Source organism: Natator depressus, chromosome 1 (assembly GCF_965152275.1).
Source record: "Natator depressus isolate rNatDep1 chromosome 1, rNatDep2.hap1, whole genome shotgun sequence".
In the NCBI taxonomy this organism is placed as follows: domain Eukaryota; kingdom Metazoa; phylum Chordata; order Testudines; family Cheloniidae; genus Natator; species Natator depressus.
The window spans coordinates 216,761,526-216,789,355 of record NC_134234.1 but is presented as its reverse complement, the minus strand read 5'-3'; the positions used below and the strand labels follow the sequence as shown (position 1 = coordinate 216,789,355).

At 39.9% G+C, this 27,830-nt stretch overlaps 1 protein-coding gene across 7 annotated transcripts; it reads left to right on the top strand.

Moving 5' to 3' along the window:
* PARP11 (poly(ADP-ribose) polymerase family member 11) lies at window positions 1–26,930 on the top strand. 7 transcript variants are annotated; one of them, XR_012635898.1, is made up of 10 exons: window positions 1–108; window positions 4,827–4,930; window positions 7,635–7,763; window positions 7,862–7,982; window positions 9,339–9,414; window positions 9,746–9,818; window positions 9,903–10,033; window positions 17,306–17,457; window positions 17,962–18,440; window positions 19,283–20,736. XR_012635898.1 is itself a non-coding variant. In XM_074935658.1 (9 exons), exons 1-8 carry the CDS (start codon window positions 88–90, stop codon window positions 18,273–18,275), a joined length of 1,017 nt encoding a protein of 338 aa, XP_074791759.1. In that variant the 5' UTR covers window positions 7–87; the 3' UTR covers window positions 18,276–18,304; window positions 24,222–26,930. The 7 variants fall into 7 exon arrangements, 2 of the variants coding, with proteins under 2 accessions (XP_074791759.1, XP_074791752.1); XR_012635896.1 differs by lacking the exons at window positions 4,827–4,930; window positions 19,283–20,736 and adding an exon at window positions 24,222–26,930 and having other exon boundaries at window positions 7–108; XR_012635895.1 differs by lacking the exon at window positions 4,827–4,930 and having other exon boundaries at window positions 7–108; window positions 19,283–20,737.
* The last annotated feature ends 900 nt before the right edge of the window (window positions 26,931–27,830 follow it).

Sequence of the window (27,830 nt, the reverse complement as noted above, 5' to 3'; positions counted from 1 at the left end):
GCTGTTGACGTTTGCGGAAGGACGCGCCCAGCTTGGGGCAGTGACGTCGGGCAGCGCGGGGCCCGGCCCCGGCCCGAGGCCGGCAGCATGTGGGGGGCGGCCGATGCGGTGAGTGCGACGCTTCCCGCCCGCCCCTCCCCCCGCTTCGTATAGAGCCCCCCCCGCCCGGCCCGCCGCCTCCTCCGGAGCCGGTTCCCGGCCCAGCGGCAGCAGCCGCCCCCCGCCGAGAAACGCCCCGGCCCCTGAACCGCTTCGGCTTCCGCCCCGCGCTGCGGCCGGAGCGTGGCCGCCCCGCGTCTGGCCGCGGGGCGGGGGCTGTTTGTGGGGGAGGGGGGAGGTGTCTGGTTTTCCGCCTGAGGGGGAGGGGTTCTAATTTATGCAGGATTTATACCCCCCCCCGCCCCCCCCAAGTCAGCGCTGCCGGGCCAGCCACGGGCAGGAAGTGACGCTCCCAGCAAGCCGGGGGAGCTGCAAGGGGGGACATGAGAGGGGCCGTAGTGGGTCAGCCCAGGGGTCCGTCTCGTCCAGCGTCCTGCCTTCCAGCAGTGGCCAGTGCCCGGTGTATCGCAGGGCAATTGTGGCGTGATCCATCCCTTGTCCTCCCCTCCCTGGTCTTTTCTGAACCTTGTTATGTATTTGGCCTTCACAGCATCCCCTGACAATGAGTTCCACAGGTTGTGCCTTGCGTGAAGAAATACTTCCTTTCCTTTGTTTTAAATCTGCAGTCTGTTAATTTCGTTGGGCGACCCCTGGTTCTTGTGTTCTGTGAAGAGTAAATAACGCTTCCTTATTTACTTTCTCCACACCACTCATGATTTTATAGATGTATCATATCCGCCCTTAGTTCAAACTGAACAGTCCCAGTCTTCTTAATCTCGCCACGCATGGAAGATGTTCCATACCTTCCCTGTACCTTTTCCAATTCTAATATAGCTTTGTTGAGATGGGGTGACAAAAACTGCAGGCAGTAGTCAAGGTGTGGACATACCATGGAGTTATATAGTGGCATTATGATATTTCCTGTGTTATCTATCCCTTTCCTAATGATTCCCAATATTCTGTTCGCTTTTTTGACCGCTGCTAGGAATTGAGAGGATATTTTTGGATAACTATCCACAGTGACTCCAAGATCTCTTTCTTGAGTGGTAATAGCTAATTTAGATCACATCATGTTGTATGTATGGTTGGGATTATATTTTCCAATGTCCATTATTTTGCATTTATCAACATTGAATTTAATCAGCCATACTATTTTTGCCCAGTCACCCAGTTTTGTAAGATCCCTTTGTAACTCTTTGAAGTCTGCTTTGGACTTAACTAGCCTGAGTAACTTAGTATCATCTGCAAATTTTGCCACCTCACTGTTTACCCCCTTTCCCAGATCAATTATGAATATGTTAAACAGCGCTGGTCCCACTACATGTCCCCAGAGGATGCCACTATTTACCCCTCTCCATTCTGAAAACTGACCATTAATTCCTACCCTTTGTTTCCTGTCTTTTAACCAGTTACTGATCCTTGAGAGGACCTTCCCTCTTATCCCATGACTGCTTGCTGAAGAGCCTTTGGTGAGGGAGTTTGTCAAAGGCTTTCTAAAAGTCCAAGTACGCTATATCCACTGAATCACCCCTTAAAGAATTCTAATTAGATTGGCGAGGCATGATTTCTCTTTACAAAAGCCGTGTTGACTCTTCTGTAACAAATTGCGTTCATCTGTATGTCTGATCATTTTGTTCTTTGCTATAGTTTCAACCAGTTTGCCCGGTACTGAAGTCAGGCTTACCAGCCTGTAATTTCCAGGATCGCCTCTGGAGCCTTTTTAAAAATTGGTGTCACATAGCTATTCTCCAGTCATCTGGTACAGAAGCTGATGTCAGTGATAGATTGCATACCACAGTCCTGCTATTTCATATTTGAGGTCCTTCAGAACTCTTAGGTGAATACCATCTAGTCCTGGTGACTTCTTATTGTTTAATTTATTTGCTCCAAAACTTCCCCTATTGACACCTCATTCTGGGACAGTTCCTTGGATTTGTTACCCAAAAAGAATGGCTCAGGTGTGGGAATCTCCTTCACATCCTCTGCAGTGACGACCAATACAAAGAATTCATTGTGTCTCCGTGATGGCTTTATCCTTGAGTGCCCCATTAGCATCTCTTTCTTCCAGTGTCCCCCGATTGTTTGGCAGACTTCCTGCTTCTGGTGTACTTAAACATTTTTTTCCTGTTAGTTTTTGAGTCTTTTGCTTGTTTTATTTATTTATTTTTTGAGTCTTTTCCTAGGGTTTTTTTTAATATCTTCTCACTTTAGCTCACATGCCTTATGCATCCCCAGTGCACTGACCAAAAAAACCCACCTCAATTCAAAATTGCTTTTATAGATCTTTTGAGAAACCCTCCCTCATACTACGCTCTCTCATTCTTCCTTCAAAAAAGGATCCTTCCCATGTAACCCATTCCCTAAGGAAAGGTCAGTGTTGCTGTTGTTATTATTATCTATTTGTATTGCGATAGCTGCCAGGAGCCCCAGACATGGACCCCATTGTGCTTGGTGCCATGCAAACAAAGAACAAAAGACAGTCCCTATCCCATGATGACCGGAGACAACAGCTGGACTATTGATTTGGTAATGTAACTGATTTTGGAAGGAAAGCTTTCGCAAAGAGGCAGATCTAGGTGGTTAAGCTCGGTTAGTCTGAATTCCTCTTGGAGCTCTTTCTGTGACTCTCAGATGAGTGCTATATTTCTGCAATTCATCTTGTGAGCTGCATTGTCCCAGAGGCGTGCAGCTGTCTTGGTGGGGCATGGATGGCGATGTGATCACAATTGTAGCTGGTTCCTAGTCCACTAATGGCCTTTAAGATCAGTGTCAAGGCCTTGAACTGACACTGGAAATGTGCTGGGAGGACAGTGGTGATGTACGTACGGTTGTCCATCCCAGTGAGGAGGTGGGCAGGTACATTGTAAAGAACTTGGGGAAGGCATTCTTTTCATGTTAGCTCCCAAATAAAGTGGATTACAGTAATGCAGACTGTAAGTAACAAATACCTATCATTGTGACCAAATCTTTATCAGGGACTAAGGAGCGAACTGAAAGAGAAGACTTGCCTTTACCACCAATGTTACTTGATGATTTAGCATCCGTGATGAATCCTACAGGACCCTGAGACTTCATAACATGTTGACAAATGAGGGGGCTGTGGAGATGCCATCTGTGGATATGTCTACATTGCAATGTAAACCCAGGATTAGTGGGACTCGAGTCATCTTACCTGTGTTAGGGAACCCTAGGCTTGAGTGTCTACATTGTAATTTAACCCTAGGTTAAGAATTTTCTGACCCATGTTAGAACCTAGGTGCTCTGGCATCCACACTGCAGTGCACAGACCTGAGTCAAAGTAACCATATCCCACAATCCCTAGTGCCACACAACTGAAATGTGGCTACTCTAGCCGTAGGACTGAGGTGCACTGTAGGAATACATTACTGCCTGCCCTGTATATTACCAGGAAGCAGCTCGCTTTGCAAAAGGCTTGATCAGTTCACTCTCTATTGTAAACTAAGGAGGCTCTCTGATAGTGTGCTTGCAGATCAGTGATCAGTACAGAATGGATTAACGCTGACCTGAACTGCCGCAGTTTGAAATGCGGGTGTGGCTTTCATTTTCAATAGAGTGGATTGGAGATTGTTGGGATAGAGAGGACGAAGGAAGTTGTCCCATGGAATAGTGGAATACTTTCGGATGACTCCCGGGACCTGAGTCAAGCAGGGCTGCATCTATACTGCAAAGCAGTAGGTCTTAGACCCTGGCTCCCAGCTTGATTCAAACTTGTACCCTGGGTCCTGCTTTGATTTGAGGTTGAACCCTCCAGCCCTGCAGGGTCCTGGGACCATGGGTCTGAGCCCTGGGTTAACACAATTATAGTGTAGACGTGGGGGGGGGGGGTTAGCCTTGAGCCCAGGCTCAAGCACAAGCTTATATTGTAATGTAGACTTACTCTGTGAAACTGGATGATAGCGAGTTCCTCAGGATATTTCCCTTTCAACCAGTATTTCTTGATTTTGCTCTGATTTAATCTAAGTAGGCTATACTTCATCTTGCAAGCATTGTGACATCCTGGTTATATCTTAGAAAATGAGATACACAACTGGAGTTCATTGGTGTACTGTTTGTAGCTGAACCCATGTCCATCCACCTGTCCAGAGGCTTCACGTATATATTGAAGAGGAGAGGGGGAAAAGTGGATTCATCAAAGGGTTCTCTAAGTGAGGGTCCTCAAGGAGAGGTTGGAACTATTGCTGCCTACTTCAGGGTATATACAAGGGTTAGGAGCACTTTATGGTCAACTGTGTTGAAAGCTGTGGAGTCTTTGAGTTGTAGCCTTCATCCATTGCAATGCAAAAGTTTGGGGTTTTTTAAACCACCACTAAGGATTTTATCTCTGTGCTGTGACCTTAGAGTTGATTGTGAGGCATCCACGATCTTAACCATGGTCATGTGATTTTGGAGTTCGGTTGTCACTAGTATTTAAATATTTTTGCACAGAAACAGGAGGTTGGGAATATCCTCTGAATTGAGTATGTACTTTTCAAACGATAGATGGGCTATTGCATTTTTCAGGAGGATGGCATATTCTCTTCTCTGAAGGATGCATTTATTATTTATACATTTTACAGTTACTTTTCACTTGCTTTCGCAAGCCAAGGAGGGGTATATATTATGTTTGCATGCAGTGGGTTAAATGTTTGTAAGGGCTTCCAAGCATGTCATTGTGTGTGAAGGATTCTATTAGGGGAGGGTGTGACAGTTAATGTTGTATGGTTCAGTTCCAGATTTTCAGCCTTCGCAAGTCCTCTCGTCAATGATTTCTGCAAAGTAGGATGAATGCTCTGCCAGTGGTTGGTGCTTGAGTACAATGTTTGGATTAATGGTAAAACAGATTCTTTCAATCTTATTCTACATCATCAAATTAAGTTGTCAATTCCTGTGACTGTTTGTTCTTTTTTTCTGCTATCAACACTTTTAAAAGTCTCTTACTGACATCTCTCTGTAACTACATTTAATGATTAGAATGACACTTCTGTTATAGTGGAGATAAAGCGCAGATTCTGTTGCAGTGAAAGAAATTAGGTCTGTATGTTCTTGTCCCCAGATTCCCTAACAGATGTTGTAAGTACTGTTGTTTGGAAACTTACAAATTTTACTGGCATATCTAACTGACTAAGGTGTCTTCCGAATGGGTTTACAAATATAACAGAAAAGTTCAAATATGTACAAAAATGCTAACTGTAAATATACCTAAATTCAAGAGTACTGAATTAGTTTTCTTTCAACTTATCTAATGACATCTGTGGTAGAAACCAGTCCAAATTCGACATGTCTAGCCTCATCCATTTTAGAGTTATCGAAGCACAACATTTCTGATTGATCTGTATGGAGAAAATGTGTTCTATTCTCCCCTTCCTCCTTCCTTAATCCTCTTTCTCCCCCTCCCCCCAATTAATAAAAAAAAAATAGCTTGTGTTGTGTTTGCTTCATCCTCCCTCCTTCAGGTCCCCCCCCATATATATTTTTAAAAATAGTTTAACTGATAAGGTTCAACTGAAAGAGGTTGTTAAAATGAAAGCTGGAATTCAACCTTAGCTTCAGACAAGACCAAGGAAATGCTGATAAAAACAGCTGGAACAATAATCAGATGATTACATGTCCCTCAAGTGGGAATGTGTTCACTGTTTGTCATAATGTATTCACAGTCTGAGAGCATTGATAGAACCCCATATGCTTTTCGGTGCCCAAGTAGCAGCAGTGACCAGAAGCAGTACTTCTTTCTGTGTGCTTGGCTAGAAGGTTGTGACCTTTTCTCTGGACTCTGCTGCTGCTATCTGTGCCTCAAGATTAGATTACTTTAACCAGCCTCTTGGTGGGACTAAATTTTGGAGACTATTCAAAATCTTCACCTTGCTTGGTGGTGTGGATTGATTTAAATCAGCAAGACGGAAACCTTGATTTAAATAATCAATTTTAATCTTGATTTGTATTTATACTTTTTAGTTGTTTTCCCGAAGAAAGGTTGATTTGCATTGGTTGGTAACTACTGCCACTAGATACAGCCTTTACACTAAATGTGGTACTGTTTTTTGCTAACTAGAAGGATACACTGTATCTATACACATTTACTTAAGCAAGTTATATAGCTTAATTTACATTTATTCAGATTAATTTTTATATTTATATTATGTTAGAAAATGGTGAATGATACATTTCTTATTTACTAGTTAATTTACTTTTAATTTGCGTCAAGCTCTATTTGAATGGAAATTGAGTCAAAATGCTCAAAAAACAGCACTTTAAAATTATTTATGAGTTAAATAAAACTACCTTAATGTGCTATATAGATAGGGAAAAAAAAGTTTTATCAAAGCATGTTTTGCATCTAAAACTAAACAAAGGCAGTATTATCTGTAGTTGGTGAATTGGTTGTTTCTGGTCACCATGTCCTTTAGGGTTTTATAAGTAGTAGATCTCATCCTCTCACACTTAACTTTTATTCACAAAGTGGGAGAAAAGAGCAAAGCTTTCCTAATTTGTCAACTACCATTGGCTCTTTAACTGTGAATGAACTAGTCATTGAACTGAATTAGTTGAATAAACTGAAAGTAAGAAAATATTTTCTCTGTACCTGCGGAGGAGGCTACTGCTGTTAAAAGCTGATTTAGCATTTCAACAAACGCTGGTTCCAGGTGCTTAGCCAGTGAGTTCTGCTAGTTCAATAGTATGACATTCTTTGAAACTTGGCAGCTAATGTATTACTTAATATATTTAATTTAATTTAAATTATTATAGTAGATTTTAGTAAGTTTAAACTTTATGCCTTAACATAGGTTGTCATACTTGCAGATTTAAATAGGTTTATTTTTTTAAAAAAATCTGTGTTTCACTTAAATCAAAATATAGATTTAAGTCTTAAAATGAGATTTTATTTATGTATTTATTTTTAATCCTGGGTATTTATTCATCCAGTTGCTTCTTCAGCAGTGTTTCTTAAAGGGAATATATTACACCTGTGCTGTATGGTTTGAATTGGATTCTGTCTGTTACCCAGTGAAATTTAAGAGTTTGGTTTTAATCAAAAGGCTCTAAATGATTTGGTTCCTAATTTCTGAAGAAACTTTCCCTCTCCTTGTCTGGTAGTATAGCAGGTGAGATCTGTGGAGGTGCTTGAGCTAGCAATACCCAGGTATAATTGGAATGGGGTTGCTGGTAGGGCCTTCAACTCCGGAAATCACTCAGTCTCTCTCCTTGGTTGGACACAGCCTGAGTCTGTTGACCTTGAGGGCTTTCTGAAGGCCTGTATGTCTTTTTCAGGCATTTGAGAAAGGCCTGAATGGGAAGGGTTTAAGCCAGTTTATGGGGTACTATTTATTAAACTAGACCGATGGAAGAGTGAGGAAGTGTCTAAGGGAGCCTGATCTCCAGGGTGTTGTACCTGCCTTTCTTGCCCCATATAGTAGCTTTTTTTCCAAATAAGAGTTGTATATTAATTTTTAAAAAATCAAGACAAACTAGTGTTTCTGAAATAACAGATTTTTATAAATAATGGATTTTCACGAAGATATTTTTTGTGATTATTTCAGGAAATGCTTCAAAGAGCATCAGAAGAATTTTCTCCAAAGATGGAGATTCCTGAGGAGGAGATGGATACAACTGATACCCAATGGGGCTGGTTTTACTTGGCTGAATGTGGCAAATGGCATATGTTTCAGGTATCTAAACGTGGGATTATATTATCTATGATAACTTCCACACTGTCAAATGTACTGTATTTAAACTTTTAAAATGTCCTTTCTGGTTTGTTTTGAAGACTGATTCAAACACTCAGTGTTCAGTTAGCAGTGAAGACATTGAAAGGAGCTTCAAAATGAATCCAGAAGGCTCTGTTTCTTTTACTACTGCAAAATTTAACTACAAGTTAGACTTTTCAGGTATGTCTTTCTCTAACAATAAGGTATTTATATATTTGTAGGTTTCTCATGACAAGAGTTGACCAGTACTTTTTACATGCTCTTGGCCTTAACTAGCTCTTGTATTGTAGTGCAAAAAAGCACAGTTGGGAAGGCCTTCTTTATATGAACGTACATTTGACATTTTATGGAGACAGTCATGTGGTTCAGGCTTCTAGCTTTGTTACTCTAAGGAGCATACCCTATTCAGTAACGCTGGTGTTTGCCCTGTCTCCTCTCACTTGAAATATAAGTCGTGCTGTACCGTAAACTCGGAGAAATGGAAACAATAAAAGTTTGTTTTCTTCTAAATATTCAAGCGGCAAGTGTTGCAGAAAACGATTTTCTGTCTTCAAACAAACTATATAAGTAATGTTGATAAAGTGACAATATAATTCAGCTGGCAGATACTTCAACAAGCCAACTCTGATATGTTCATCAGATATCATTTTCTAGAAAATGACTTTATGTAAAGATCTCGTATATTCATATTGTCTGGACTCTTTATCACAGGTTACTAATGGTTTCCAGTGTAGTTAAATACATTTTACTTATGTAGAAAGTTGCAATGTAATAGCTTCTCATTCTGAATATTTCAAATATTGCACGTATAGTTTCATCTGTATTTTCATATTAAACTGACCAAAGACCTGTCACGCTCAGGTGATGTGGGTGTTCTGTTTTGTGGATAGCAGTCTTTGTATATCTTAGTCTACAGTTGTAGGGTAATACAGTGGTGGACTGTATGAAAACATGTACATTCATGCAGAATTTTGTATTTTGTTAAATACTTCTTGTAATAGCTTCTTTAGTTTTACTTTTAAAAACAGATTTTGTAAACTATATTTAAATCTTGAATCTTTGCTTAAAAATGCTAAAGACAGCTGTTAAGCATAACATAATTTTCACCATACCGTTAATATAGTATCACTTTTATATTTAAATGTGGTACAAAGATGTTAGCTTCTGCACTGCATTAAAATTAGCATTTAGATGCAGAAGTCTAGAGTGTAATCCTGGCCTTATTAAAATCAATGTGAGTTTTGCCATTGGCTTAAATGTGCGAGGATTTCATCACTAGTGAATATGCACTGTCTGTCTTAAGTACTTATTTAGTACGAATTCCCATGGCATGTGGGAGCTAATGTTTTGTGCATTCTAGTATTAGTAGTGTTGGAGAATAATATTTTGGAATGCGTCTCTCAACACTTGAGACAATAATTCCTATTCGGCAACTCTAAAAACATCATTTTCTGGGTGATGTGCTATATCCAAACGCTTTACATTTCTGTAGATTGACTGTTTCTGGTACTCACTTAATTTTCATTTTATATACAGTGATGAAACAAACCAATCTGACTACTGGAAAACAGCGTCCAATAAAGCGAGCTCCCTTTTCTATCAGTGCTTTCAGGTAAGAACTAAAGGTGATTCATCATTGGTTTAATTCATCATTCCTCTAGTAAGATGAACTAGAAACATTTTAAAATTTCTTCATTATTTTTTATCCCCCCTCAAATTAAATCTGGGGACACAGATTGGAGCGGGCAAGCGAAGGAGGAGGAAATCTCTCCTTGCCCATTAAAAATAACTATCCACAGTTTGAATCCCCGTTCAGGACCCAAGCGCTGTGTCAAATTATAGATTAGTAAAAAATTCTGTACAGCGTAGGAATCCTATTGGGGAAAGAGAAAAGCTTCAACTCTTGGGTGTGATTGTTTTAACTTGTATTTTTGTGTTTGAAGTTATATCTGTGAAAATGAGGCTATCCCAATGCCTTCACACTGGGAGAATGTAAATACAGAGGAACCGTATCAGGTAAGAGCTATTATGACATGGAACATACATATGATGAAAGAACAATGGACTTCAGTGAAACTATACTAACCTCTCTTTTTCCAGCTTATTCCTTTGCAAAAACAAACAAATGAATATAATGAAGTTTCTAGTCTGTTTGGGAAAACAATGGATAGCAACCGAATTAAAAGAATTCAGAGAATTCAAAATCTAGACTTGTGGGAGTTTTTTTGCAGGTGAGATTATTTCTAAAACAAACATTGTACTAGATCTGCTAATAGAATAAATCTCTTTTAAAGTCATGCAGCAGAAATAGTTAAAATGCATCTAATTATAAAACTGTTGGAATGCTTATTGTGTCTGCACCCTTTCTTCATCTGCTCTCTTTTTCCTTTTTCGTAATTGGTCCTGCTCGTGTGTTTATAGTCATATATCAGCATTCCTATTAAAGATCCTGATATTTTTATGGATTTGGAATTTAATGATACTTCTGTAACAACCATAAGTTAAAGAACACAAACTGCTTAAAACTTGAAAAGCAATGAGAAAATTGAAAAGCACTGTTGCAATAAAATTTTCATTTGGGCTGACATTTGATATGCAATTTCTGAGGTTCAAATTTTAAACTAAAGAAAAATCTTTTTTTAAAAAAGGCATGCAAAGCAATCTGTTTCAGATCTAATTTTTATTTTGGTCACTAAAGTCAGCAGGTACGACTCAACACGCACATGGAGCAGATTTGTGGGGTAAGAAGGTACCATTTTTACAAAATCCCTTTTCAAATTAGAACTGCACTTTAAATTGATTAAGCAGTGTGTTAATTTCCTGATTTAACAGTTGTGAAAAATACACTGTCTTTGATGTAGAGGGAAAAGCATAACCGCACAAATTGTAGATTGGCATTCACAGCCTATGCCATTTACTGTTATATTCTAGGAATGTTAAGACTACATCTGGTTTTTCTAAAGATGGGTTCAAATGCCTTTGAACTTTGAAGAAGTTCACGTCCAAATCTGAATTTAACTTTGCAGCGACTTTTCAATTATTTAAAAAAGAAAAAGATTTTGAAAGGCTTTATCAAAAGTTGAATTTGTCTGAAACAGGGAAACAGTTTATCTGCAGTTGTTAGTCTCTTGGAGAAATTTACATTGAAAAATGTTTCTAATTTTGAATGGTTGTATGAATGGTTTGATGTGAATTCCTCTTTGGTTATTAAAGGAGTTGAATAGCTGAATGTCCCTAGCCCATGTTGCTAGAAAGATAATTTTTCTTCATGGACAATAAGGTACCAAACCTTACCACAGTTTCATGATCATTTTTAATATATCAAATCTTTGAACAGTAAATAGTCATCCAACTGGTAAAGAATGTGTGGCAACATCCGCGAGCTCCCTCATCAACATATGGAAAGGAAGAGCACAAGCACAGCTACCTTGTCATGAAGGATGACATTAGGTTCTCTTCTAATCCTCTCTATGTGAGCTCGCTGGTAGAGGTGACTACAGTCATTGTTCTCAGAAAGTATATGTGGTGGACCCCAAGATTTTGTTATGATGGAGTGAACGTGTCACAACAAACTCCTCTAAAAATGAGCCTTCATAGGGTTGTATTCGTTGCGTGTCTAGTGACTCAAAACAAGTACTCCCGATTTGTCAAGTTTCTCACCTTACCATTTTCTCTTTATGAATTTTAGTGTAGGGTGAAGTCTCTCTGTTGGATCCAGCTCAGTGCAGCAAATCCAGGTTTAGTCTGTCAGTATTGCAGAAGCCATTGCTGGCTTGAACGTTCCTGCTTTCTTTCCCGCTAGATATTGTATGGGGCAGGGTGAGTTAGGAGTTCTTGAGTTTTGTTCCCACCTCTTCTCTGATCAGTCTTTAATTTAATATTTGCACTTCACAAACATCATGTATCACACGGTTGCCCTTGGAAATGTCAATATATACTTTTCTAGAAAAGGAACTTATAAAAAGTCAAAATGAAGATATATTGGACCATTTTGACAATAAAATCAATAAGTAAACAATGAAAAAATATTAAGGTGCTACATGGGCTTAAAAGGTGCTATGCTGTAGATGAAATTGTATGGTATATTGTATTTGAAAAATACCTTGTGATCATGTAATTGCACGCTTCTAGTGAATATTTACAGAGAGAGGTGTCTTAAGATTGCATATTGAGTCTTAATTTTCTCATTTTCTGGCTTTTGAGTGATTAATTTTTGCAACTTTAGCCTTCTCTTAATGTATTGGTATGGAATGTATTTAAGTATATAAATACAGATACAATTAAAAATTTTATTTGCTTTGATTGGTGCTTTTGTACCAATCTTGCTACTTTGAAACTTGTGTATCTAAGTGTCCCTGTTGTAACAATGTGTTGCGTTAAAGTGGATTTCTATAGAGGTATCCCTGAAGCTTTTCAATTTGAGGCATACTTCTGTGAATAAGAATATCAGGAAATGATACTAGATCCCCACTGACTTCAGAGTTCGCAATGCAGATTTGTTTTCTCTTTGATTTTCTACCTTTTGCTGAAAAGGGGAATTGATGGGCAGCAGGGACCACTGCACAATAAAGTGTGTGCTTTAAAAACTCCAAAGCTATGGAGTTCCCACTACCCTGTTTTTGGAAACATGAACTCGGGAATGGGAATCTGTTATTGCGTGCAGTATGATTTTTACAGCATTGCAATATTATTATGTGTTAGTTGCAAAGTAATATACAGTATTAAAATTTTGTGTTCAGTGGAGTAGAAAGACATGAGGGGAATCATCTCAGTCCAGAAACTGCTTGCCCTTATTTTTCCATTTGGGGAAAACCTAAAGATTTGTCTCAAAGGCTCAGCTGCTTTCTGGGGTGAAATACTGTGTGTCTGACCCAGTCATTTGGAGCAGGCGAACCTCCTCACTAAGGCTATGATTTTGTCATGGATATTTTTAGTAAAAGTCATGGGCAATAAACAAAAGGTCATGGAAACCATGACCTGTCCCTGACTTTTACTAAAATCATCCCTGACAAAATGGGGAGGGAGGAGGGTCCAGCACCCTGCTACCCACCACCTCCCTGCAGCAGCTGGGAGCTGCAGGGATTCCATTGCCCAGTGGCTGGGAGGGGTTCTCCGCTGCCCGCAGTGGCAGGGGAGCTGGGGGCGGGGGAGCGCAACCCTGCAGCTGCTGAGCAGCTCTGGGGTCCTCTGCTGCCATGGCTGCATCTGGGAGCTGCTCAGGGGGTGGGGGATGGGGTGAGGGCAGCTGAGCAGCTGTGGGGGGGCCCCCAGTCAGGGGTAGCCAGTGGCAGCGACAGCAGCCAGTCAATTGCAGGGATCCCACAGCTGCAGGAGGGTCCCCCACCACCTGCAGAGGCTGGCCTGCTGCAGGGTCCCCAGTGTCATGGACGTTAACTGGAAGTCATGGATTCTGTGTCTTCCGCAACCTCAGTGACATAATGTTAGCCTTATTCATCACTGCGATTACCCAGTGATGTCTGTAATGGAGAGAGAAGAAACTCTGGCATTTCAAATTCCTTGTGGCATCCCAAAGCGCAGTGGCCATCTTGTGTGGGAAGATTTATCTTGGAGAATGAGTGAGTGATGTTCTTTCCAGTGTTTGAGTTTGGGGTTATGAAGGTTCACATTCCATAGAGGTTGAGCAAGTAGAAGGTATTGTTGTGGAATTAAGGTTGCTGCCACTTCTTAAATATTCCTTTTTTAATAGGAATGCAAACGACTGGTCTCCTATCTACCTAAGGGGACTGGCTCTACAATAAGAACCTGCTCTTATTATAAATATAAGGGTACGGACTGCACTTCTATTTTTAAAAAATGTATTAGTTTGTGATTGCTGGTGGGAAATGTGACTTGAGGACATGGGTATCTTTTGAGTCATTAGAAGCCCACTAAGCACATGGTCTTGGACGGGTTAATTCAACCGAAAAACTGGCTGTGGGACTCGATGGCACCACCTCCCTGGTCTTGCTGCACATACTGTGTCATTTGAGAACAAGAATTACCACTTATTTTCTTTTTCATTTTTCAAGGTATATTGTTTCACTGAGGAGATAAGTTTAATCTGAACCTCATGTTCTTGAGAGGATATAATTGGGTAGTTATATATTTTGGCCTGCATAATCTTACCCTCTTCATCACAACTCCTGTTTTGTTGTTGGCTATTAACTTTATATTTGTGGAGACTATTGATTAAAAACTTGTTGAGCACTACTATCCAAAACCTTTTTAGAGCATAGATTATTTACTGTGTAGATTGCAGTAGCTCCATTCTGCCCTTTCCTGAGAGTGGGTAGAGTGATTGATCATTTTAAAATTTTGTGCAATTTGAAATAAACTGATAAAATATGTCTTTCAGGTCATATGCTGCAAGGTTCTGTTCTGTCATTCGTCGGGTAAATGTACTTATAAATCCATTGCGGTGATACAGTGGGTTGGGATGTAGTGTCATCAACACGCTGATGAATCTCAATTCTGTATCTGTTTTATGAGACCCAAGTCGTATGATTGACTGGCTTTCCCAGTGCCCAGCTGAGAGTGGGTCTTCAATGAAAGTTAAGCAGGCTGAAACTCAATCCAGAGAAGACCGTGGGTAATGCAGATAGATTGGGAGAATTAGTGGAGGGGACATCTGTCCCTTAAGTGAGGGTGTTTGCTTGACCACTTGTCAGTCGTATTTTTAAAACAGGCACTGTGGCTCTGATGGCATGGTTTGGCCTGTAGCCTGCATGCTAAAAAAAACAACTCAAAAATCCTTTTTTGAAGCTATCCTATGTACTGAAAACTTCCTACCTAAGTGAATTACTTTGGGTTTTGTATGTCTGAGTGGCAGTAATTCTTATTATGAATTAATGACTCTCAAACTTCTTAAAAGCATTGTTTGAATACTCCCATACAAAGCACTTGAAACAACAAGTGCTTTATTTTTAAAAGCCCGTCTGACAACCTGCATTTTGGTCTTGAATGCTTTGCATCTATACATTGAATCCCAAAAAGAAGTTCAGTTAATTGCTAAGCTACTCTCCTGCTAAATACCACATCACTATAGTAGTTTCTTCTTCCCCTAAGCTTTTGTAATGGCTGTCCACCTTTTTCCTCTTTCTGCTCATTTAATGCCTGATCTATACCATGAAGGATCTAGCCGTTAGTTGTTCTGCACAGAACTCCTTTTGACATGAAGAATCAGTCTAAGGGCTTGTCTACACTACAAAATTAGGTTGACTTAAGTTAATTGACCTACAGCAATTAAATTGGCTCTTGGTGTCCGCACTACCCTCCTTCTGCCGGCGGCGCACATCCTCAGCAGGAGCGTTTGCATTGACTAAAGAGGGGCACTGACAGCTGCCCAGGGCTCACAGCTGGAATCCCTTCTCCCCTTTCCCCCTGCCCTGGGGCTGACAGTGACATGTGAGCCCAGGGCAGCACTCAGTTTCACAGAAGGGAGCCTACCAGCAGTGAAATTGATATTGTCAGTTTCACTGCTGCTGCTTAAAAAAAACAGGAGTACTTGTGGCACCTTAGAGACTAACAAATTTATTAGAGCATAAACTTTCGTGGGCTACAGCCCACTTCATCGGATGCATAGAAGGGAACATATAATAAGAAGATATATAGATATATATACAGAGAAGGTGTATGTTTCACATTTCATCTCAGGCTCTGGGAAGCTCCATCTGTAGTGTAGATCAGGCCTAAGAAACAAATTATTGTATGGAGTGATCTAATAGTTTAGAATTATTGGCCTAAATTAGTTTGGGTGTTTAAGTACAATAAGTGCTATTAGTCTCCCTCTTCCATTCTCATTCATTTTTATTGTATATGAAAAATTACTTGAAAAATCATCTTTTTACATGGTCAAATCCAAGGTATACATTTTAATATAGTTTTCAAAATTGTATTTTAGATACAGTATTTTAATGTTTTAATGTAAACTTTCATAAATTGTAACTTGCCTCTAGACCTGTGTAACTGTTTAATTTTTAAAGTAAAGTAGCTTGTTACTGAGTATTAAAATGCAATTTAAAAAAATAGGCTACATATAGTGCTCAGCATTCAGAAAGCAACACACTGATCCAAGTAATCTTGATCTTTGCCTTTTTCTTTCAATGGGACATTGTCAATGTGAAATCTAGCCAATTAAAAAAAGGTCAAAAGAAGTTTTGGGTGCTACTAGGGCTGTCAAACGATTGAAAGAAATAGTTGCAATTAGTCACAGTTTGAAATCGCACTGTTAAACAATAATAGAATGCCAGTTGAAATTTATTATAAATATTTTTGGATGTTTTTCTACATTATCAAATATATTGATTTCAGTTACAACAGAGAATACCAAGTGTACACTGCTCACTTTATATTATTATTTTTATTACAGATATTTACACTGTAAAAAAATAAACCCAAAGAAACAGTATTTTTCAATTCACCTCATACAAGTTCTGTAGGGCAATCTCTTTATCATGAAAGTGCAACTTACAAATGTAGATTTTATTTATTTATTTTTACATAACTTCACTCAAAAACAAAGCAATGTAAAACTTTAGAGCTTACAAGTCGAAGCATGAAGGGGCATACGTATGTTTACGTATCTGACACGTATGCCGGCTGCAACAGTGCATGTTCTCACTTTCAGTGACATTGTAAATAAGAAGCAGCAAGTATTGTCACCTTTAAATGTAAACAAACTTGTTTGTCTTAGCGAGTGGCTGAACAAGACCTAGGACTGAGTGGACTTGTATGAGGTAAATTGAAAAACAGTGTTTCTTTTGTTTGTTTTTTACAGTGCAAATATTTGTAATAAAAAGTAATAGAGTGAGCACTGCACACTTTGTGTTCTGTTGTAATTGAAATCAATATATTTGAAAATGTAGAAACATCAAAAATATTTATAATAAATTTAAATGAGTATTCTATTGTTTAACAGTGCGATTAAAACTACAATTAATCGTGACTTTTTTTTAAATCTAGCTAATTTGTTTTGCATTAATTGCATGAATTAACTGTGATTGACAGCTCTAGATGCTATGTATTCCTTTGAGTCACACTAGCAATTTTTGTAGTTTTACAACCTTATTTTCCTAATGTTTTGGGTTTTTTTTAAAGCTTTTCCTTCCTGTTACTGTGTGAAAGACAAGTAGGGAAACTGATTCTGCTGAAAGTACTCTCAAATGAACAAAGTGGAAACAATTGATTTTTTTTTCTTGAATTATTCATTTATAGTAAATGTTAGGCTTTCCTTACAAGAATGATATGTCCAAGACTTTAGAAAGAAGTGTGTTTTATGTGGGGGTAGTTTGTTTTTTTTTTTTGCTTTTTTTTTTTAAAAAAAAAGCTGACTGCTTCCTTTTAACGCCACCTTAGATGGTAGAACTTTGAGCTGTATTTAAGGAGCAGAATCAAATTTGGTCATTTCTCTCAAATTCAGCTGTTGCAGTATCATTTCCCCTCTGTTTCTGTGCAATTCCAGTTTGATTACAGAAGCTTGTGTAATGCTATGGGTTTTTTTGTAGGAAAAAAGCTCAACTAAAGAAGAGAAGAGGTGTCCCTACCATTAATGAACACATGTTATTTCATGGTACCAGCAATGAATTTGTAGAAGCAATATGCATTCATAACTTTGACTGGAGAATAAATGGTATGCATGCTGCAGTGTATGGAAAAGGTAAGCAATAATGACTTCTTTAATACCACTCCATGTAATTTGTGAGTAATACACTTCGTTTGCTTTTCACTCTCTAAACATACATTTATTTGTCCCACAAATGCATACTGGTGGTCTGTGGAGAATTGTTTAATCTGGTTTTCTTCTTCCTGCTAAATGTGATAAAAAGACACTTAAAATATATTAAGTAAGCAATTCCTATAGTTGCCATAGTTGGATGTTATGCAGTGGGGTGGGGGAAAATGATGGTCCAGTGGCAGAAGGGTAAGTGGTTTGTGGGGCAATATCCCTACTAAAATGTGGTTCACACTGAAAAAGCTTGAAAAGCACAGCACTATATAATTCTTATAAATTTTGTTGGATTGATTATGAATAAAACTGAGAGATAGGGCCTGATTCAGATCTTACACCATTTTGATGTAAGAAGGGATCAGAATCAGGCCCTCTAGATTTCATCATGAGACTGTTGTCATCAGCTATAATTTTTGCTGTTTGTTTTTTAAGGGACCTATTTTGCAAGAGATGCATCATACTCCAGTCGTTTCTGCAAAGACGATATGAAGCATGGAGACACTTTTCAAATCCATGGTGTCAATCTGCAACATCATGTGTTCAGAACATATAAAGTTATGTTTCTTGCTCGTGTTTTAACTGGAGACTATATCATTGGAGATTCCAAATACATGAGGCCTCCTTCAAAAGATGGGAGCTTTGTGAACTTATTCGACAGCTGCGTGGATAGTACTTGGAATCCAAAGATCTTTGTTGTCTTTGATACCAACCAAATCTACCCTGAATATTTAATAGAGTTCTGCTAAGTTTTGCAAGGAGCCAAACGGAATATTAGGTTGGTTGTGATGGACGGTCAGTATGTCTTTGCGAAGGAAATATAACTTACAAATTTTTTAAATACGTGGTGGTGAACACAGATGGAGATGTGAAGGAAAATCTGGCTTACATCTGTAAAATCCTTTTGGCTTAAGGTTGGTTGTCCATCTGTTGGTCCTGTAAATAAACGTTGATGCTTTTCACATTTAGGGTTTATAACCAGTTTTAATATGGCTTAGTTGAGCCTTAATTAAATTAGACATTTAATGTCTTCAAAGAATTCTTACTGCTATACATTTTAAAAAATAATACATATGTATTTATCCATGTGTAAAATATATATTTATGCATATGATACAGTATGTGTACAGGTGAATAATCTTTTATAAAGATTTTATTTATCATTTTACAAAATGCAGGGGGCTTAATAGTTATTGGTATATTGCAGTATGTATTACTTGTAGATTGGAGTTTAAATCTACAGAACAATCTGTCTAGGGAAGGCAAAGGTCTGGAATCAAGCTGAACCAGCTGCTAGAACTAAATCTAGGTATCTCATACTGCTTCAAGCAACCTTGCAATAATGCTGCACAGCCTATAAGTTGAAGTCTGGTTGTGACAGAATAATATACCTGACAACAGTTGTGGTCAGTAATTAGGTAGGTATTTAGCCCTAGAGTCCTGTGCTAGGATCTCTTATGTGATCTATATAGTTGTTGTTTAATAGTAAAAGGTGTGTTTTGTTCCCCCTCCCCGTATCTTGTAGTAATCTCTAGCTTGTCTGGAATTTTAAGATGCACTCAGTGTTGACGTGACTCTACTTCCATTGAAGTTGCTGGTAATACTCTATTGAATTCAATGGAAACAAGAATTAAACCAAAATGGAGGGCCTCTAAAAATTCCATCCCTTAATTTTTCCCTATGTTTCATGGATGGTTTTAGTAATATTGGTATGTGCTGATTTTATGTAAACCAAGTTTTCTTTCCATTTGCGTAGATGCAGAGTATGGACTGTTTTTGCCAGGTAGAATCTCACTGGGGAGGAGAAGAGGGACCAGAAGAAAGATCAGAGAGACCAAAACTCCTGAAGAAGGGGGACTAAGGTGTTAAATGAGTGAAAGCACATTGGCCCTCCCTCATGAGACTGCCTCTTTGGATCCCTGCTATTGGATTCTTGCCCTGTCACACAGACCTTAGATATACTCAAAGTTGTGTTAGCTTTCTGGCAGGGGAGGGAGCATACTTCTGCATATGCACAGCCTGGCACTATGACCCATCTAATAGACATGCATCCCCTCCTCCCTAAGTCCTTTATCTGTGTCTGTTCATGGACTCGTGCAGTCACACCATATGCTGGTTATTTGTGTTCTTTGAAATTTCTTGGAAACTTTTCCTCCACTTATCTTCTTCAGCTGTTCAGGGCAGGGACTGTGTCTTCCTTTGTGCTTGTACAGTGCCTAGTACAATGGGCCTCCTGAGTGGCATTTCTGGGTGTTGTTGCAATAATAACCAATGACTGATGCTATAGAACAGTAAACCTTCACCAGTCCACAAGCCTTGGAATACACATGTGCATGCACACGCATTAAGGCGACATCTACACTATGAGCTAGGGGTGTGTGTCCCCTGCTTATGTACACATACTTGAGCTGGCATAAATAGCCGTGTAGCTGTGGTAGCATGGGTGGCAGCAGTGGAGGAATGGCTAAGCATTGCCAGTGTGAGTGTGTGTACACAAGCAAAGGGATCACCCCTATCTTGTAGTAATCCCTCCCCACTTCTCATCAGAGATTTACTAGCAAATGCAGTAGGGTGTCCGCAGCCTAAGTCCTCTTTATTTTTATAAAATACTCTACAATACATGTACTTGGACATTATGAAATTATAAGAAGTCAAAATAAAAAAAGTTGTACCCTTTTTTTTGTTCACTCACTAATTTCCAAAATCCAGTCATTATTCTCCTCAAGTCTTACCAGACTGTTGTGACTAAAAGTAACCAACACATCTGGTTTTTAAAAGGTGTGTGTTTGGCATGCATATAATATCTTCAGAAGATCAATATGATTTATGTTTACCCTGCTTGTGTGTACTTATGCCTGTATAGCTTGTCCACTCTGTGCCTTATTTTCTATTTAGACTCAAGGGAATTGAGTGGAAAAACCTTAATCTCACCAGCCCAGAGTGCCATTGAAGGTGGTTTCAGCTTTTCATCCAGTGCCCACTCTATCAGCTTTCCTGGTGCAATCTTCTTCATCTGTATTGATAAATCTTGATACTGAGGCTGTTTACACCATGTAGACAGCTACTGTGCAACATCTCAAGCTTTAGAAAAGTTGAATGGTAGTTCTTAGTTCTAAATCAGATAAATTACAATAAGGAAGTCAGTGTATTTGTCATTTGATAGAATTTCTCAGTGGCTATAGTTATTTCAATCTTGTGGTTTTTCATAGTGTCCTTCAGATCCAGACTTACCATGTCCAGTTCCAGCCATCAGTGTTCAGAGGTGACATCTAGAAATTTATACTTTATCTCCTCTGGCAAGGCACTCTTGTACCTAGACTCTTTCCTTAACAACCAACACTATGGCATTGAGGCAACTGGTTCAGCATGTCCCCTTTCCTGGTTGTCACATGCCTGCCTGAGTGGGTGTTTGTTGTTGGGAAAATATTCACCCTTTCCATTTGTCAGGCTTCCTTCTCAGCTTCTGTCTCTCTTGGGTTCTTCCCCTCACTTATAAGAGGTGAGGAAAAGATCAATGACAATGGATAACTCCTTGCATCTAACCTCTATCGAGGATGGTGGGGCTTGCTGCCAGATGAAATAAAAATGGCAACTCTGCTCATAACATTCAGAGCTATAATGTAAACCCACCACCTCTTTTCCCAAGCTTTTGCGAAACACCAACCTTGCTCATGGCAATACTCCCACTCTTTCAAATTTAGTAGTAATGACATTAAAAAAAAAAACCACACCTACTCAGCTTACCCCTTTCTGGCAAAATAAAGAAGGGGACTAAAGGGAGAGAAAGATCATGGTTGTTCTTATTCTTGGGAGGCACTCAGCTACTATGGAGAAAGGAACCAGTAATAGAACCCAGATGGATAAAGAAAGGAGATTACAGTGTCAGTTGGTCTAGAGAGAAAAACAAACGACGGTATTCAGTCTCTCTCTAGTGGGGACACCACCATTTGATGATTCTCCACCATTTGCCTTTCCAATATCTTGTATTATAACTAGATATTCAATTTTTGATTTATCAGGAGAGATCATACAAGCTGTTGAATATCTCAGTTGCAGAGCAAGGCAGAGAAGCTCTTATAAGTGATGGTTTGAAGAACTCAGCCAGAGATTTTATGGCCTTTTTGGATATTCTTGCCCCAAATATCTGACTTTATCATGGTCCATTCCATCTTGCTGCTGGCTTTCTTCTCCAGACATCAGACCCTCCTGTAGCAGCCATTTTGCGGGAAAGTGCTGTGTGCTCCATTACCTAGATAGATCTCAGTCCTTCTAAAAGGCACCAATATTGTGTATGGGAGAAAAATCCTCCCTTGGACCTATCTCATTCCAGAGGTGGACTGTACAAATTGTCTTTTGTTTTCAGACTTGTTGCTTGCAAGCAGGCATTCTGGTAAACAGTAGCCTTAAAGCCCATTTTGTAGGTGCTGTGGCAGCTTCTACAGCTTTCCAGAATGTGTCTGGGTGAGTCATTTACTGAGTGCGTATTGGAACTAGATATTTTAAATCCAGGACAGATTCCATTTTGGGGAAAGCTGTCTTGCAGTCCCTTTTTAACAGGTATCAGTAAACCACATGCCAGGAGGTGGGCTGAAGTGGTCTTAATCAGGCTCCATGAATGGAGTTTATTCACAAGGAATAAAATTGTTGCCAGTACCTGATGGAGGTCTTCATGTAATTGGCCATCTGCATACCTCTCTTAATATGCATGTGGCCAAGATTGGATTCTTTTAGGGAGTGGTGTCCATTGGGGCTGCAACTGCATCCTAGATGGCCTCGTGTCATGCCACTTAAGGGCACAAAGGGTGGAGCGAACCCAAGTCTCCCTCAGTCCCTTTTTACCACCCATGGCAGTGAGAGGGAACCCTGCAGTATCCACCAGCTTCTCTGAGACTCTGTTGCTAGTGATTAGTTAATACAGTTGTTAGGTAGTTAACTCTTAGTTTGCCCTCTGGCTTATAAATTGTTTTGTTTTTTTTGCCTTTTTTAAGCCTTGTGTCCTCCCCTCCTCCCGCTGGTTCTCTGGGCCTTGAGTTGTTATTGGCAACACTAAAGGTCCAGGATTTAAGACCTGCTCCCCCTGTGATAAGTCTGTGCCACTCAAGGATGTGCATTCAAAGTGCCATTTCTGTTTAGGCAAAAGACATATCTCTGACCAATGATCCATCTTCTCTTCTTTTTCTAAGTGGACTCGGAAGACTAGGGATGCCTGCCTAAAGAGATTTTTTTTTTTTTCTGGAGTTGTCTATGAAAGCCTCCTCAGATAAGGGGATAAGACTCAGTCCTCTGGCCACTCCTCCTCAGTTCGTGCCCCAGTGAGCTGCGATTCCACCCCAGGCTCCAGGGCTGAGATGGCTGAAACCCCCGGGGTGTACTTCTTCAGGAAGGGGTAGGGAGGATACCAGATGAGACATAGGTCTCCTTCTTTGAGGAGCCTCAGAACAGAGACGCAAGTTAACGTATTAGACTCATCTCAAGCTCTTCAGCTGGTGGGGCTAAGATAGGTCCCTGTGGCACCTTGATACTATCTATAAAGAATGCCTGTGGCACCAGTTAAATCTGCTCACTCCCTTTCCTCTGGCAGCAATCTTTGTACCAAACACCTTGGTACCCAGCCCCTTGGTACTGTCCCTTTCAGTGGCTTTGCCCTATTTGACACCAAGTGACCTATCTGTGAGCCTGGCACCAGAGTCCCCTGGCCAGCTCATATGTCAGTAGTACGAGCTAGGCCTTCAGTCACTGAAATCACAGTACCGCGTACAGCTGTTGAGACATCTGTGCCGTCTACTTCCCCTATACAGGTAGAAAGGGTGCAGGAATGCTGTCGTACACCAAGAAGGGTAGCTGCACCCCTGCAGGAGGTGTATTCCTTTTCATCTTCTCCATTGGGACATAGTAAAGATACATCTGTTCATCCCTTCCAGAGGCACCACACTGGAAGTCAAGGAGGGATTCCAGGGCTGCTCTTTGAGCAGCAAAATAAGAATTAAGTTCTTGGCATCCTGAGTTTTCTTAGGTTCCAGCAGAGAGTAAATTCCACTCACTTCACGTGATATGTATAGGACTTTTCTACTCTTCATCTACAAGACAAAGTAAAAAGGCCTGCATTTTTAAGTATAGGCTGCAGTGGTCAGATGGTTCAGCAAATGTTAGTTGAACAATGAGATTCAAAATGCCAGATGGTCTTGCTGGCTAATACACGTCTTAAATGCATGAGGTGATGGTGAGGAGCGCCTAGTATCTCTATCAGCAATACTCTCAGCAGATGAACAACTCTTTTCGACTAATTTTGTATTAAATTTTTCATTTTAAAAAGATTAGATTTTAAACAAGTCAAACAAGCCAGAATAAATAGAGGATGACGTGTGGCTCTGTATAGAGAACTGGATTTGAACTGGGAGACAGGTCTTTGTTCCAGTACCTGCCACTGATGTGATGTGGAACCTTGGACACATCACTTCACTTCTGTGTCTGTTTCCCTCCACCTTTTGTGTCTCTTTTCTGTTAGTTTATAAGCTCTTTGGTCAATACTTATTAACCAGCAAGAGTGATTTTTAAAAAGCTTCGTCATGTAATGTGGCTACCTTACATTTTTATAAATGCAAAACAAAAATTATCAGTGTTGTATTAATACTTAGCCCTTAGAAGATCTAAAGTGCTGTCTGCATGTCAACATAATTACTTTTTTTTTCTTTAAGTAGTGGCTCCAGATTGAGTTTTGACATAGAAGAAAGTTTAGTGAAAGAAATGTGACCCAAAGCAACAAATGTGGGGAAAGGACTGAGGGGAAGACGCAGTGGAGAAGAAAAACTGAAGAAACAAAGCTTTGAATGGTGGATGTGAAAGTAAACTAAAGATAGTGGTGGGTCGTGTAAAGGGAAAAAACGTGTCTCCAAACCCACCTTCTGTGCAGGCTTCCTGAATGCTCAGCTCCTACCCCGTAAGCTCTGCTGAAGATGGAGCACTGCACTGAGAGCCAGGAAGCCTGATGTGACCACTTTGTGTCACGTAAAGGGCTCAGAGTAGTGTAAAGAGACTCTAAAAGCCTTTGATCTGATCAGGAGAGTTTTCTCCCAGGGCAGGAACTGAGGAAGACAGTGATAGACCTCCTTGTAAGCCCTAATGTAAGAGGTGTGTTGGGGGCAGGTGTGTTGTGTAGCTTCTGGGCAGCACTGGTGTCCCTGGGCAGCTAGGGTTAGGCTGCCATAACTTAGCGTGTGCGCACACACAGTGTCTGAACGCCATCTTATCCCCACTCACCCTAGGGTGTGAGTTCTGTGCTGGGCAACATACCTATGACAAAACTCCAATACCCATTTTATCACCTTGTCATAATTGACCAATCAACACTGCTGAGAAAAGTTCTGCTTTATGTTCAGGAAGTCAGAGCAATCATGATGATATTGTTCCAGATGTTTCTGCTTTCAGATGGGCCAGTTCTCCTTACCTGTGAATGACACTGGAGGAAATATTGTTCGGAGTTTAAACATTTAGCTTCTGTGGTTGTAGGGTGCAATGGGCTAGATTGGTCCTTAGGCACTCATGTAATAAACATAGTTAGTAACAGACCCCACTATAATGAACTTCCTCAGTCTGTTTCGAAAAAGTCTCTATCCAACAAGTTTGTAAGATTGTCTGTTTCCCTCTGACCTGTAAGCCCTTTAACAAATACACTGCATTGTAGAGAAAATCTCCCTGAAATACCTTATAGTACTTCTCATTATAAAGGTCTCAAACTACTTTACAAACATTGCCTGACAACCTTACTAAAGGTCCTATGAGGTAGGCAAGTACTGGAGCAGTGGTTCTCAAACTATTGTACTGGTGACCCTTTTCACACAGCAAGCCTCTGTGTGCGACCCCCCCCCCCATAAATTAAAAACACTTTTTTACATATTTAACATCATTATAAATGCTGGAGGCAAAGCAGGGTTTGGGGTGGAGGCTGACAGCTCGTGACCCCCCTATCTAATAACGTCGTGACCCCTGAGGGCTCCCAACCCCCAGTTTGAGGACCCTTGTACTAGAGAGAGAGAGCCTTTGACTATCTCTGCAATGCTGCCGTTTCTGGACTAGAATACAGCACCTACATAACTCTGCATAGCAGTACTTTACAGCAGACTGACTGGATGTAGGCAAAAATACTGTTTTCAGTACAAACTTCAGGGGGAATATAGACAGGCGATATGTAATTCCGTGAATTGAATTTTGTCCGAGACACCTTTTTTCTTACAAAAAGTTTTCCAAGATCCTTAATTACAATATATGGCAAGACCTCAGGTTTATGTCTTATCGAAAGGACAGCAGTACATAGTGTGCTAAAATGAAGTTGGGGTTCAGTAGAGGCAGGGCCATCCCTAGCAATTCCGGGGCCCTACGCAGCCCGGGCAGGTCTCTGCGGGGGGAGCAGGCCCCAGGCCTCCTTGGGGGGCAGGAGGGAACCATCCCCCAGCACTCACCAGGGGGAACCACCGCCTAGCACTTCCCGCCATCGATGAGTGCAGGTCCAGCCCTGCTGCAGAGCTCAGGGGAGTGGGGGGTGGGAAGAGGTGGGGAAGGAACGGGGCGCGGGCCCTAGGGAAGAGCAGGGGCTGGAGCAGCACGCAGCTGCGCAGGGCATCTGGTGCCCTACACAGCTGCATACTTTGCATATGGGTAAGGACGGCCCTGAGTATACGCTTTGAGGGAAGAGCACCACTTCATGAATGACTGATACTGCCTCCTGTAGCTAGGTTTTCCTAGAATCCATTCTATCCAAATGCTAATCCAGTTTAGTTTGAAAACTCTGAAGGGGTATAGTTGCACGGTGAGATGTGAATAAGAAAATGTACATAAACTTTTCCAGCTCCCAGTGGGAGTCTTTTCATTAACTTCAGAGGGATTCTGATTGGGCCCGAAGAGATGGGTATCACAGCAGCATGAGAGAAATGAGTAACAAACTAGGCGACATACAAAGGGAACATTCGGCTTTTTTTAGCATTAAGAGGGGGAATAAATAAACCACAGTAGATCAGATGGTTAATGTCATTTTGCTTTGAAAAACTCACGTGGGAGCAAGCAGTGTTTTCGAGCACCCAGAAGCGTAAATGCGTGTTGAACAGCTTTGGGGCACTGAGCATTAGATGGTGGGAGACAAAAGGCCATAGTTTCAGGAGGGGACTCAAGATAAAGCACACTTTAAAGGTCTTGATTTTTAAGCTGTTGATTTGCACAAACTTACACTGTATGTTAATCCATGTTCTTTATGATTCTGAAAAGAAGTGCCAGTTTATGCAGTAGTCCTAATTAACTGCACAATCTTGTGCCAGTTTTAACTAATTACAGTACAAGGTTCTTTTTAAAAAAAAAAACACTTTCTAATCCAAATCAGTGTATTGAATCTTTTTCATGATTATTTATTTTTTGTACATTAAAGACTGATTGATTTTAAAAGTGTTTCTGGTATTATTTAATAGTTTCAGTGCAGCCTAGTTAAACATAGATACCCCAAAATCTCCCAAATGACAGGTTTGTTTTTTTAAACCCTTATCAAGGCAAAGTTACAATAAAATATGAACTTACTGCATTGTACATTACTTATTCAGGATCAAGTTAATATTCAAAGAACCTGGCTAAAGATTCTGCCTTGCTGGCTAGGGAGTCCTCCTAAGTATGCTAAAAACAGTGATCAAATTTCTAAATGACTATCTTTTTGGCACTTCTCTTGTGTATATACTTGGTGTGAAGTTTTCCATTTCAAGGATAGTCCATATTTTACTATACCATAATTCCATAGAAGTCACATTTTTTCCAATAGGCAATATAAAGTGCGGCTGCTAACAATAAAAAAAATTAATTTGTCTTGTTTAAAATTAGGGCTGTCAATTAATTGCAGTTAATTTGCGATTAACTCAAAAATTAATCACGATTAATCGCAGTTTTCATTGCACTGTTAAACAATAGAATACCAACTGAAATTTATTAAATATTTTGGATGCTTTTCTATGTTTTCATATATATTGTATTCTGTGTTGTAATTGAAATCAAAATATATATTATTTTTATTACAAATATTGCTCTATAAAATGATAAAAAAATAGTATTTTTCAATTCCCTACATACAAGTACTGTAGTGCAATCTCTTTGTTGTGAAAGTGTAACTCACAAATTCATATTTTTTTTGTTACATAACCACTCAAAACCCAAAACAATGTAAAACTTTAGAGCCTACAAGTCCACTCAGTCCTACTTCTTGTTCAGCCAATTGCTAAAACAAATAAGTTTCTTTACATTTACAGGAGATAATGCTGCCCGCTTCTTATTTACAG

Coding starts and splice junctions, on each gene's coding strand:
- PARP11 (XM_074935658.1), top strand. CDS start 88: ATGTGGGGGGCGGCCGATGCG. Junction 9,415..9,745: donor TTTTCTATCAGTGCTTTCAG/GTAAGAACTAAA, acceptor TTGTGTTTGAAG/TTATATCTGTGAAAATGAGG. Junction 17,458..17,961: donor TGCTGCAGTGTATGGAAAAG/GTAAGCAATAAT, acceptor TTGTTTTTTAAG/GGACCTATTTTGCAAGAGAT.